General features: G+C 41.4%; 1 protein-coding gene across 1 annotated transcript in view; it reads left to right on the plus strand.

Moving 5' to 3' along the window:
* LOC308096237 (voltage-dependent T-type calcium channel subunit alpha-1I-like) overlaps positions 1 to 14,458 on the plus strand; it is a gene marked incomplete at its 5' end in the record, with an annotated part of 278,135 nt that overhangs the window by 76,061 nt on the left and 187,616 nt on the right. The window contains 4 exons of the mRNA XM_080443588.1: positions 1,057 to 1,180; positions 2,797 to 2,865; positions 10,946 to 11,124; positions 11,875 to 12,001. Coding sequence (XP_080299714.1) covers positions 1,057 to 1,180; positions 2,797 to 2,865; positions 10,946 to 11,124; positions 11,875 to 12,001 — 499 coding nt within the window. The remainder of the gene's footprint in view (positions 1 to 1,056; positions 1,181 to 2,796; positions 2,866 to 10,945; positions 11,125 to 11,874; positions 12,002 to 14,458) is intronic.

Consider the following 14,458-nt stretch of genomic DNA (forward strand, 5'->3'; position numbering starts at 1 on the left):
ATTGCTCCACTCCCCCATTTAAGACTATAAAGCTGTTTACACTCAAAATATGGGTGTAAACAGCGTAGTGAATCGGATTACCTTGAAAAGCATCTTCTTTCTACAGTAGATAGCCAGGGGCGATCCTATAGAGTCTACTGTAGGTGAAATTGGATACAATAACTTGGCCCATGCCTTTACTGAAGTAACTGATGAGAATGCTCAATACTCTCTTTAGATTGTTAATGTTAACAATATTAAGTGAAAAAAGTTTTTTCCCTGATGTTCTCTATTGTCTTCATTATGAATGTGTATGTCAGTCCATGCTTTATTTTGTATACAGGACATTGAAAGAACACAGATGGAATGAACACCCTTCGTTTAGCCTAGTTTTACTGTTTATTTAACTTCATCCACTTACAGTATGCTTCACTTAACACTTTAAAAAAAATCATCCTCTTTCTTTCGCTTTCTTTTCTCACGCCTATGAGATAATTCCGCTGCTTCGTCATGTCCCCATGGATTTGCATTGTCTTGGTTCATTAGAATCGTTGCATGCATAGGTTTTCCACTATGAACCCACTTTCAGACACTTCAGACACTTTCACTTTTACTTCACCAGGCACTTCAGGTTTTTGTAGCCAGAGGTGCTTCTGTTTTGTGATGACATGCACATGTCATGGGCTGGGATTGATCTTTTGCGGGGACAGACACATATCATGTAGATACCACACACTCTGTACACACAGACATGCAAACAAACCCTGTTCTAGATGGCTTGTCCCAGACCAGTTGATCTCGCCGCAACGTGATTACTGACTATGAATGGGGTTCGACGCTGGAAATAAACAGTTGCTGCTTCATGGTGCTCACTCACTCTGAACTGCAACTTTTTAAACGGCTCTGTACAGCCACTAAATGCTCACTTTGTATGCAAATCCACTAAATGTGTACTCTCTATGCAAATACAACACAGAAGCATCAGTACCACAAATTTCAAACCTGTCAAGTCTTGTCAAACCTTCCACCTTCTATCTCTCTGCCCTCCCCCCACCCCCCCCCATCCCTCTCTGTCAGGTTCAGAAAGCTCTGCCAGACTATTATTGCTCATAAACTCTTCGACTATGTGGTTCTGGTCTTCATCTTCCTCAACTGCATCACAGTGGCCCTGGAGAGGCCAAGGATTCTGCAAGGCAGCCTGGTAAGAGGAACTGTGCTTTTCCTTGCTTTTGTACAACATTTGCAAGAAGCGAATAACCTTTGATTTGAGCTCTTTATACATTTTTGTGGAATAATGATTGTGGGTGAGATGTTAACAGTTAGTTTTTGCCACTTTTTTCCAATAATGGCCTTCTCGCTTCAGGCCCTTGAAAGGTCCCATTTCACAATTAGGATAACTAGAGTTTTAGAGTTCGGGCCACTACGCGGCCCTCACACATACGTCGCACCGCCGATCTGACTTGATATGCCCATATATGGTGATCTCTGTATCTGTCAGTCCTTGTCCCTTTTATGCCCATGTATGGAGATCTCTGTATGTGTCAGTCCTTGTCCCTTTTATGCCCATATATGGGGATCCCTGATGCCATCAGTATAGGCCCAATTGCCCATATATGGGCATGCTGATATAACTATTCATAGGGGTAATATGGCAAAAATATCATATCACAATGTTTTTCAGTCAGAATCACGATCCACGATCTTATCACATCTTATCACAACAAAACAAAATGGTTTTATTTACCATACAAACGCTTCTTGCCCCTTTCCAGCGCTTATAGGCTACTAGCTTTCCCAAATGCTGTTACAACTCCTCTGTGTGTCCAGTGAGTGCTTGGTACTGCGCTGAGTAGTAAGAGCAGATTACTAAAAAAGGGGAGGGACCGGTGGAAGGTGACGCATGTCGTGTTAGACCACTTCCGGCGCTATAGTGGCCAAAATCATTGCGCAATAATGGAGTTTCATACAAACTGTACATCGTGTAAGTACATTAATGATGCGGAAAGCAGCTCTGGCTAATAGCCAGAGCCCTGAGCAATATTTGTGCAAAATGTGGAGTCAGTGTGGAGCACTGGTGTAATGTGAGACCCTCTCCAACGCTGACTCACAACTCTATGGGTGTCGGCCTCAATTCTGGTAGCTGGATAATAATAATAAATATAATGTAAATGTAATTCCACATAATTAGAAAACAATGTTCTACAAGTTCCAGCTTATAATGAGTATTTTGTGTTATTTATTTTATTAGTTTGGTGTATTAGCAGAGGATCATTCGGTGCAGCAAGTGACAATTTGCATATACAGCCTTAATTAGCCTTAAAGAAGTTCACCCAAAAAATGACTCTTTGAGTCTCCTACCGGATACATTAGCATCTCTCCGCCAGTCATCAAATTATTGGCTTAGAAATGCGACAAAAACTAAAAAATCTCCATGATTTCAATGCTTCATGGGGTGTGTAATTGAAAGAAAATAAGTCCTTTTTTGGGTGAACTACTCCTTTAAACTTTGCTCGATCAAGTCTAGTACAAAGAGATGAATTTTGATAGCCACATCTGTTCAACCCTCAGTTTCCACCTCTCCATCCTCATTGCCTTCACTTGCTCTATTTATTCCTCTCTCCCCCCTCTCTCTCTCTCTCTCTCTCTCTCTCTCTCTCTCTCTCTCTCTCTCTCTCTCTCTCTCTCGCTCACTCTATTCTCTTATTGGGTTTCTCTCTCTCTCTTGCTCCATTCCTTCATTCTTCCTTCACTTTTCTTATTCTTCTACCCAGATTGTAGGAGATTCCTCCTCTGATCTGTGTTTATTTCATTCCACAGGAAAGACTATTCCTCACTGTCTCCAACTACGTATTTACAGCCATCTTTGCTACTGAGATGACTGTCAAGGTAAGAGTCCTTTCCTTTCCTTTCCTTTCCTTTCCTTTCCTTTCCTTTCCTTTCCTTTCCTCTCCTCTCCTCTCCTCTCCTCTCCTCTCCTCTCCTCTCCTCTCCTCTCCTTTCTGGACAATTCTGCTTAATCAATCCCACATGTTCCATTATCGATGGGCAGCTAGATAATGAAGTTAATTACAAGGCTATCTGTCTTCAGCTGGCCTCTCATTAGGCTCAGATATTCCATTAATACATACACACACACCTGTGTGCACACATGCATACACTCACAAACACAGATGTACATAGGAATGAACGCATGCATGTGCACACACACACACACACACACACACACACACACACACGCAAGCTCGCTCGCTCGCCTGCTCGCACACACACACACACACGTGTTCCACGCTTACTCTCTCTGTTTTATCGACTAATCATGTGACACAAAGTAGAGGGAGTCATCCATTATTGAACGACCTCTGTCTCCAGGCATTCTCCAGCAGCCGCAGAAGCCCCTGTATTCATTTATTTATGACCAGGGATAATTCATACATCTGTAATGATACAGTATGTATATTAGCGCGACACTCAGGAGGTCACTAGTACACCTATATAACACATAGATACATGCATCTAACCTCTTCTTGAACTCAACTTCAGGCAGCTTATGCACTTAACATGTTTATTGGCCTTATTCTTTGTTTCTTTTGTTCGTCACTACTTGCTCTTTTCTGTCTGAATGATGTTGTTTACTATTTCTGCGTTATTTTCCTTTACTGGCTTATTGGCAGTGCTGAAAATAACGTTGAACATTTTCACATAAACTTCCTCTGCAGTCCCCAGCATTTTCCGTTTTTTGATAGCAGCTCTGTCTCTCTCCCTCTCCATCCATCCATCCATCTATCCATCCATCTATCCATCCATCTATCCATCCATTCCACCCACTATTCTTTGCTCCAATCCACCCTTATCCCTCTATCCAGGCCATGTTCTCTCTCTCTCCCCTCTGTTTGTGGTGCTGACTGTGAATGATTCCTGGGTGGACGTTGTAATTCCTCTCCAAGGACCTGTAATTAAAAACAAGCTCACTGATTAGACAATTTCCTGTTTCTGACACACTCCATCACCATCACTCATCTCGTAACCACATGTGCACACACACACACACACACACACACACACACACACACACACACACACACACACACACACACACACACACACACACACACACAGTCACGCTAAAATAAGCTAAGATTTGCACATCATTTACACTCCTTCTGTGTTAATTAACTCTGAAAATGTAAAAATGGTCCCGTTTAGATCAACTCAGAGGATTTTACTGTATACATATTTAGCTAAAGCTAGATGATCAGTCTAGTATGAGCTAGTCGAGTGGCTGACTGCAGAGGCATCATTTCAGAAGAAATGTGTGGTAAACTATTTCAAAAACAGTGAAAATACTCAAAATAGTGAATTATTTTCACCCAAATGCACAAAACAGGGATGCCAGGTTGACAGTGGCTAATGAATGTATGGTTGCAGACAAGAAAATATAAATAAAATAACAAAATTTGAGGTTAAATGCGAACGCTGGTGGGTGGCAATTGCCATCCCCTGGGATCTCAAATGATGCCCTGCCTGATTGACAGAACCATCGGCGAAGAGAACTGATTTTCAACCGAAAATGTTTCTGTTAATCTGTCTATTCTGTTATTGTGTATTATTTTTCTCTCGTCTCATTTTGTTTACATGTTCTTCTACTGGTCATACTGTGCCTGACGCCAAGATTAAATGTGAACCGTACCATAGCAGTAAACTGGCTGAGTTAGGAAAAAATAAATAAAGTAGTATCAACAAATATCCGCAGGATAAATCAAATAAATACAAATTCCAACACAAATAATAATTGCTATTCTGCAAAGCTGTCTTATCGCTAAATGCAGCGTTACTTAAACATTTATGTCATAGCCAGCCCTATAGCTGAAAGAAAAAAGTTGTTTTTCTTTTTAATGTGTGGTTCTGACTATTGCATTTCCATATTAAAATGTTCTTTAGAATGGAGATAAGAGCAAATCCAGCGTCAAGCGACGGATTTGCTTTTTAATATTCACATTTGTGTCTTATGAGTGTTTTCTCAAAACAGTATTAAACGTAATTACATCCATGCTTTAATTTTTTTCATTTAAATGTTTATTCACCAATAAAATATGAAGAAACTCCAAGCAGCACTGCAGTGCAAATATCACTATGCTTTAAAGCTACAGAACAATCCAGGACCCCCTAGGGAGATGGCCATAAGCATCCGTATTGGATGCCTGAACCCCCTTAGCTGGCTCTTTTTCCTTGTAAAGGATGATCTGAACTTCTAACCCTTATATCTCTAAGGGAGCCGCCAGCCTCCCTTGACAGTGTCATTAAAGTTATTTGAAGCAGAGGGCACACCTTGTTTCAACTGCCTCTTTCCGAGACAATGTACATAAAACATACTGTAGCTTTAACCCTGTAAGACCCGGATATATTTCTACTTGCAAAAAAAATGTTTTAACCTTTCAGATGGTCTTGTATGAGTACTTAGGAGAGGAAAATATAATGTTTTTTTATTTTTTATGTTTTTATGCAAATGTTTCCATATGGAAACGTTGGGTCCATCAGGTAGCAAAATTTCCTATAGGCCATTTTTAAGGATAACATTACAACCTTTTGTTTGAAGGCTGTAAATGTTTGTGTTCGTTGTGAGAGAGTCAATCATGTCTTTGGACACAAACTGGCGGAAGTACTGCAGTGGTGTTTGGAGAACTCATATCTTCAGAGGTCAGAGGTGGGCCAGAAAAGTCTGTATTAGGGCTGATGAAGTCCTTCTTCAGCCACTGATATCTTGAATCACGGCGCTGAGCGGGTTTGGTCAGTTGGGGCGGCTGAATGTCTGCTGGGCGGTCAGTGGGTTCACTGGGTGGTTCACTGGGTGGTTGGTTTTCTTTGGACCCCATGCCACAGTCCTCTTCATCTGACTCTTCATCAGTCTCATTGATGTCTATGTCAACATCACTCTCTCCGTTCATCACGATATCCAGAACATCCCTTGCTGAGAAGCGAGGCCCTTTCTTTTGTTGTGGCATTCTGAAATGAAATAAAGACATACCATTAGTACATTTAGTAGTGCTTACACATCACTGCTTACTGCAGTGATGATGAAACAACATTTCACAAGTCATACAATACTGTCTGGCAAACCTATTGTGTGATGATGATTGCCCCTAAGTGGGCATTATTCCATTGACCCTAAGTACCCACCACACCTTGAATGAATAATGAATAATAATGAACAACCCCCAACAAGTACCACAGTGGTCCCACTGTCCTTGTAGTATTGAAAGCAAATTAAACATACTGAGAAATAACAAGGGAATATATTGGTTAAACTATGGTTGAATATGTATTGTTTAGGGGGAGAGAGAAAGTTTGGGTGGACATTTTCTGAGGCTTACTGCTCAAAGCAAACAATTCAGTTTTTGTGAACAAAGGAACCAGCTTGTATGGTTCTGACTGTTAAAACAATGGTTACAAATATCATTGGAAATTAGAAATTAAAGTAAAAATGCACATATAGCCTACTCTCTCTCACTGTTTCTCTCTCTCTCATATATATATATATATATATATATATATATATATATATATATATATAGTAATGCAAAGTGGGGGAAATACACATATAACTGTTTAAATCTATTGTGAAAACTATATATAAGGCTGAACAGTAGCAGGTGAACATTAGGCCTGCCCTTGTATTCTTTGCAACCAAGAGGGCCCAACGATTCCAAAAAGAAACAAGTATGAATCATACTCTAATTTAAATTTGGGACATATATTTCACAATAATAACATATGTACATGTTCTAGACATTGTAATGTTCACCAAAACAAATATTACAGGCATATTACTTACGTTTTTGTGAGGAATATCTTCCAGAGAAAAAAGAGATGCTGTTCCAACAGAGATTTTTCAAGTTGTGATGATTCCCCGCTCTGTGGGGGGTATTTATATGCAAATATCCTGGCCAATGGCATTGTAAGACTAAACAATAGGACCCAATGAGGATTTAGAGGTGAAAAAATAACAGATTTTTTTTTTTTTAAACATCTTTCTTTATAAAATATAATTGTTTCCAAAAGGGATCACTGGGTCTTAGAGGGTTAATATCAGCTGCTTAATAGCAGCTATTTCAGCTTGTTAACAGATCAAAACTGTATTTTTCTCCTTGCTATCAGTACTTCAAAACCAAATTAAGAGGTGGTCAGCCAGGTCCCGAATTGAATTAGAATTGTATACATAATATTTGGCTAATGTAAAGAGATTGCGAGGAACGTTGGGGAAAGGTGACGTGAAGATGAATACAAATAACTACAGCCACAGGCTACAAGCATGTCCATGTTAACGGACGATGCACGGCATCGTGATCTCAAACAAACAGCATGGAGAAGACCATTTTAACTGTAACCATTATTCTCTATTGAATCCTGGGGCCATAAATGCCACCGGACGGTAATTTGATTTTTGATTAAATGTGGCGTGTGTCATGTATCACCCGAGGGGGCTACCGGCTGTGTGGTTGGGTTGAACATCAGTACCCTTTGAGCACAGTGATAGCTTAGAGCTCCTATAGATTTCCCATGCCTTATGTTTCATTAGACCAGCATTTGATCTGGTAATGGATGCCCCTAAGCATTACATGGGTCCCAACGGGGCTTCCCTGGTGCAGGCTCATATTAATAACGGAGCAGTTAACTCACGATCTACCCTGCCAAAATGTGATGAAAGACCCTGTGTATAGAATATGACAGTGAATCACTGCTGTGCAGATCTCTTCAGCGAAAAGAAATGTTTTTAATACAGAAAGTGAGTCGAATCGTTTTGCTGACAAACAATGCTGGTAGAATCGAAAAGCACTGAACTTCTCAAACTGACAAACTCGGTTACATTTCCTCACTCTCCCTCTCTCTTCAATCTATCTTGAGAAAACAAGGTTGGCATGTTGCCCGCTGTCTGGCAGCATGTACCTGGAGCGTCTATATGCGTCTGTCTGTCTGTCTGTCTGTCTGTCTGTCTGTCTGTCTGTCTGTCTGTCTGTCTGTCTCTGTCTTTCTCTCTGCTTCTGTGACTCACACATGCTGCTTTTGTCTCTTTAGTCATTCCATCTGTTCTCTCTCTTTCATAAACTCACTAGTGCATTCTCACGTCATCATTACATATGATTCTCTTTCTCTCTCTCTCTCTCTCTCTCTCTCTCTCTCTCTCTCTCTCTCTCTCTCTCTCTCTCGGTCGGTCGGTCGGTCGGTCGGTCGGTCGGTCGGTCAGTCAGTCAGTCAGTCTCTCTCTCACTCTCTCACACTCTCTCTCTCTCACACTCTCACTCACTCACTCACTCACTCACTCACTCACTCACTCACTCACTCTCTCTGTGTATTTCTTTTTCTGTGTTTATTTCTCTGTATCTTTCTCTCCGGTCCTTCCCCATTGCCCAGTCATGGTTACTCCGTCATTCAATCCCTTCCTTCAGTTTCTGTAAGTCTCTTTTCTGTGTTTATTTCTCTGTATCTTTCTCTCCGGTCCTTCCCCATTGCCCAGTCATGGTTACTCCGTCATTCAATCCCTTCCTTCAGTTTCTGTAAGTCTCTCGTGGCTCAGCCTGCAAAGCACAGCTGCTGAGTGATGTTGTGCACAAACACCTGCCTCAACAGACTTTCCATCCAACCATGCCAATTCCTCGTATTCATTTTTTATCCTGCCAGCAATGCATGGTAGGGAATTGTAATCATTCCTGTCTGTGTGTGTCTCATAACGACAAAGTAACTTCAGTACTGCTTTTATTGGGGAAAACAAGTGGGTATAATCAATAGGCTGCCCCAAGGTGATGATTAATTTTTGTGTCGAAAAGGTATATATGTATAGGTGTATATATCATATATACACACACGCACGCACGCACGCAATGCACGCACGCACGCACGCACGCACGCACGCACGCACGCACGCACGCACGCACGCACGTGCATGTATATATATATATATATATATATATATATATATGTATGCACACTGTTCATTATCCAAATTGACTCTCCTAACATGGTCCCAATACCTCGACTTATTCGTTTGACAACTACAGGATGACTTTATAGTGCAAGTCATCAGTGCAAGATTTAATGAACTGATTTAATGAAATAAAATGAGATGAGAATGAATTTGTTGATTTAATAATGAGAAATGATTACATTTATGCAAGGTTCACACATGGCACTTTGGAATTGTCGACAGTTTCTGTCTAAGGCTAGCAAGAATCTGATCTCTGTGACAATTCACTTAATGTTACATCTTCTTCAGCCCACACAGAATACCTTCAACATTGATTTAGCTGTAGCAAGTGTCGGAATAAGCAGATTCTCCAAAGAAGGTCTGACATAATCAGAATGTGGGTTTTAACACTGATGTGTTTACCCAGTGTCAGACACAGATTAGGACCCAAAAGTGGACAGACACAGGTAGTAGAATAAACAGGGTTTTAATGTCAAAATCACAGTTCACAGTCACAAGCATTCTGAGTGCAGTTCCAAAACTACAGTAATCCATGATAGCAAATAAGAAAGGCAAAAAAAAGTACAGTTAGTACAGGCCAAAATCAAGCTCCGGTATACAACTCTGGTGTCCAAGACAGCAGGCAAAAACCAATAGGCTAGATTAGAATTCAGGCAGAGATCAACAACAGAAAAAAGAGGAAACATACAGAGTAAACTTGTAGGTCAGGTAAACGGGCATAATAATGCAGGCCGACTGGAGAGCAGAGAAAACCCTGGAGAGAATCCACAGAGTAGACACGAGACACAATCTGGTAGAGAACAGGATATACTGTAAATAGCAGAAAGACTGATTAACAGACGAGGCGCAGGTCTGAGTCTGTTTGTCTGGTTGAATTAGCCTGGTTCCAGACCATAGACCCCGCCCACTCTCTGAGTGAGCTCATCTTGGTCTGGTGTCATACTGTGAGCCTATGGCTTTTCACGATTGAAGAAAAATCTGTCAAATCAGAGTCGGAGGTGGGGGTGGTCTAACGACAAGCCAATCAGCGAATATCTGCTAAAACAAGCTGTGCGATGACGTCAGATGTGGGCGGATCCGTGGATCTCTTGTGATTGGTTTAGGGAAATTTGAATCCCCTCCCCCTGGTAATCGCGGACATTGCAGCCAATTTCAGACTGAAGCTCCACGCAGCTTCAGGCTGATAATCAGGCTATGGTTGAATGGGAATGAGATGATGAGTGGGCGTGACGACACTAGTGTGACAGGAGAGGGACAGTTAGGCAGGGCCAAGGCACACGTGTTGACTGGAGAACAACAACAATAAACACACATGCAACCACTCGCTCACACCTCCAGACAGACAGACAGACAGACAGACAGACAGACAGACAGACAGACAGACAGACAGACAGACAGACAGACAGACAGACAGACAGACAGACAGACAGACAGACTCAGAACGAAGTCCTGATACCCAGATGTTCAAAACTTCCACTGTCTCCCCACATGTGCTCTGTAGTCTGCACTCTGTTCCAGCTTCACATTAGGCCCATCCTGGTACTATGCAAGTACAGCTTGTAAACATTATTTCTGAATGATTGTGACCTCTGTCATATAATCAGTTCAGGAACATAAAAGAAGACATATCACAGGTTGTTTTTTAATCACTTGCTTTTCGATGTGCAAAGCACATCATTTTATTGAGGCATCTAAACAGCGGCAGGTATCGTTTCTGTCTCGGTGGAATCGCGAGATCTGGCTGCCAGACAGGAAATGGTGGACAGTCTCGCGATACTTTCAGAAATAATGTTTGTTCATGAGCTGGTCCAGCCGGCTCCATCCACTGCAATGTATTTCATCAAATTTCCGGTGCGAGGTTTGCCACCCATGAGTGTCATGTCAATACATCTAGAGAACGGACGGACTGCATGTCTTTTCTTTTCAAAACCTTCCTTGGTACAATGGAAAAGGCTTGTTACCCATCCTTCTCTCCCTGCCTTTCTTCAGGTGGTGTCCATGGGTCTGTATGTGGGAGAGAAGGCCTACCTGCGGAGTAGCTGGAACATCCTCGATGGTTTCTTGGTCTTCGTGTCACTGATTGACATTGTGGTGTCCATGGCGGGCGGGGCAAAGATCCTAGGGGTGCTCCGAGTTCTTAGGCTGCTCAGGACACTACGCCCCCTCAGGTAAGGAGGGCCCACTACAGCTTGAATTAGATGGCAGCGAGACGAGAGTCCTGCGTCGCAACTTGTTTCTCTCTCTATGCTTCTCATATTCTTTATCAAAATGTAACATAATCTTTTTTTATTTTTGGACCATTTGTACAGTGCTCACTGATCCAGTGTTAAATGTTCGTCGACTACCTTTTTTCACTGACAAAAAGTAAATAAAAACTATGCTATGATGACTAAAACTAAGACTAAATATACTGACAATTTCGTCAACAAATAAAAACTAGGGTGTTGCGCTCTGAAAATAGCAGATCTACAAGCTCACAACGTGTCGCGCTGCGACGCTTTGTGAGCTTGTAGATCGGCTATTTTCAGCATGCAACCAAGTGTAAAATCAGCCATTACGACACCATCAAGGCACCGCCCAAATACATTTTAGTCGACTAAATCAACTGTAGATTTAGACGACTATAATCTTATGATATTTAGTTGATGAAACTAGACAAAAACTATAGCCTTTCAGATGACTAAAATATGACTAAAACTAAATGTAATTTAGTCAAAAGACTATGAGTAAAACTAAATCAAAATTTGCTGTACAAATCAACACTGCACTGATCTCAATGTCCTGTCTACTTTCTCTGTATTTCTGCTCTGTTTCTCTCCTTGTATTTCATTCTCTCTCTCTCTCTCTCTCTCTCTCTCTCTCTCTCTCTCTCTCTCTCTCTCTCTCTCTCTCTCTCTCTCTCCCCCTCCCTCTCCCAGGGTGATCAGCAGGGCTCCAGGTCTGAAGCTAGTGGTGGAGACCCTCATCACCTCACTTAAACCTATCGGCAACATTGTCCTCATATGTTGCGCTTTCTTCATCATCTTCGGCATCCTCGGTGTCCAGGTAAACATCATCATCATGCATCAACACAGCCCTAGCCAACAGGTTTTCAGCTCTTCTATCGGGGACATATCTCACAAGTATTTAAGTATTTATATGGATTCTCTAGTTTAATTGGTCCAGAGAGGGACTAGTTGAAGCAAATATATTAATCAGTAACTTGCAGCTCACTGCAGCCTCTCCAGACTTGGTTCTCCTTATCTGCTATGTTTTCTTCATCATCTTTGGTATTCTCGACGTCCAGGTAAACATCATCATTAATGCATCAACAACGGCTCCTGCCAACCTTTTATACAGTAGCTTTCATCCAAACAAAGAAGTTGACTAAACCTGGGATATAACTGCATTTGCCAAGCATATTTCTCAATAGAAACTGGTCCCTTTTCAACATTGTCATCATGAAAGTAAAGTTTAGTTTAGTTTAATTTATTTAGCACATTGTTATAAAAAAATAGAAATGATACACATCAAAGAAAACAAGTTACAAAAGGAAGAAGCCGGCAGGCTTATTTGGAATCCTTTCCTTAATGGAAGAGGTCATTAAATAACATAGATTAAAAGTTCAATAAGAACAAAACAAAATAATACAAAGGGAGCACAATAAATAAAACTCAACTGAAGTGTAAGAAAAACATCTATAGAAAAGTTCTCCTCTTATGAGAGCTGCCATTAAAAGTTTAAAAACCAACATAGCTTAGATATTTAAAAGTGTGAACTTTTCAAATAAATTATTCGTCACTATTTCTATATCAGATGTCATTTAGTTTAAAAGAAACAAGTGTAATCAAACTTTTGAGGCCCTGCAACACTGTACAAACAAGAAAAAAGTGACTAGTCTGCAATGACTCGCACACCGTCTTCCCTAGCAATGTGATTTATTTAGCGTTTTGTCAAATGATCTCAATCAGGTGACTGTCCCTATAACACAAAACGAATGTATGATTCTCTTCTGTAGCAGCCTCTCTAACAGGAAACCAAATAATGTTCAGAGGTCTCTCTCTCTCGTCACAATTCTGTGTCTTCATTTCTCCTGTTGAAAAACAATGATTTTGCCATTGACACCTTGCTGACGCGGCGAGGACAGACTGTAACTGTGTTCAATCCCATTTGATTCGCTAAATCTCTGAATTGAGCATGATAGTGAAAGTGCTGTCACGGATCAAGTTAGAACCCATGCCAAATGAAGACACTTATAAAGCAAAATACTGTACCAGGCAGGGGTTAAGAGACAGCGGGCTGGTGTTTGGGCTCAGAGATATGGATATCCAGGTGGTGACTTGGCAGAGGAAAGAGCGGGCTGGCGGCTTGGCAGACTGGTGAAGCAAGCAGGCAGGCAGGTAATCTGTGAATAAATAGCACAGCGATCTGGCGGGTACTGGCTGTTGGCGCAGGGGACTTGTAGTGTCATGGAGATGACTTAAGATTATCTTCAGCACTCTGCCTGAGGGCTGCTGATAAACAGAACACCCTCTCATTTGGTATTGTTTTTTAATACAGTTCTCAAGCACAACAAACAATAAAGAACAGTAATAAGCGACAACAGATTATTATTTGTTTGCTTTTTAATCATTTATCTGGCTCAACCAACACAAATAGTTACGCAACTGTACTGGGAGTGGAGTGGACGGTTGCCAAGCAACATACAGTATAAACATTTGCACATTGGCTTTGCTACTTATTGTTGGTCCACATGTTACCATAAGCCAGGCAGCTACTTTGTATTTTGTTGTTTCCATTTATTGTGCAGCCAGTGAAATAAGAGTAAGTTGACATTAGATTGGGTGACTTTCCCTCCCTTCGTCCTCTACTGATGATGACCATTCATCATTTAAGCCAAAAGTTATTTGTGGGAAAATCTCCATCCTTGCAGTGCAAAGTTTGTTACAACATAGCTAAGATGGATAGCGACCGGCCGTTAATGTAATTGACGGTTATTAGAACACCTGGAGCAGAGTGATGCATAAAAGTCCCAATGGTGTCATACTCCTCCAATCAAATTATAATTGATGATAGCCCTGCGTGCTGATTGCTGATGATGAGCAGGTGTTGATGATGAGCAGTCAGAGAGAGAGAGAGAGAGAGAGAGAGAGAGAGATAGATAGAGAGAGAGAGAGAGGGAGAGGGAAAGGTGGAGAGAAAGTGGGATGGGGTGTGGACAAGAGACTGTGTTCTCTTGTTTGTGATCAATTGTGATGGTGAAGCCTGATAACCCCCATGGTGTCCATCTGATACTCCCTGACAGACTGTGTGGGTGTGGGTGTGGGTGTGTGTGCACACGTGCAGGCTTTTGCTGTTTGTCACTGATAGAGTGATTGACTCACTGACTGAATTTCCACAGATTTCCAGTACTGGATGTAAGGTAGCTAAACTATGGAGTGACAGAGCCATTGCATTAGAGGTCAGAAAGGGAGAGAGAGAGAGAGAGAGAGAGAGAGAGAGAGAGAGAGAGAGAGAGAGAGA

This window comes from Gymnoscopelus braueri, assembly GCF_963280865.1.
Source record: "Gymnoscopelus braueri genome assembly, chromosome: 2".
Classification (NCBI taxonomy): Eukaryota; Metazoa; Chordata; class Actinopteri; order Myctophiformes; family Myctophidae; genus Gymnoscopelus; species Gymnoscopelus braueri.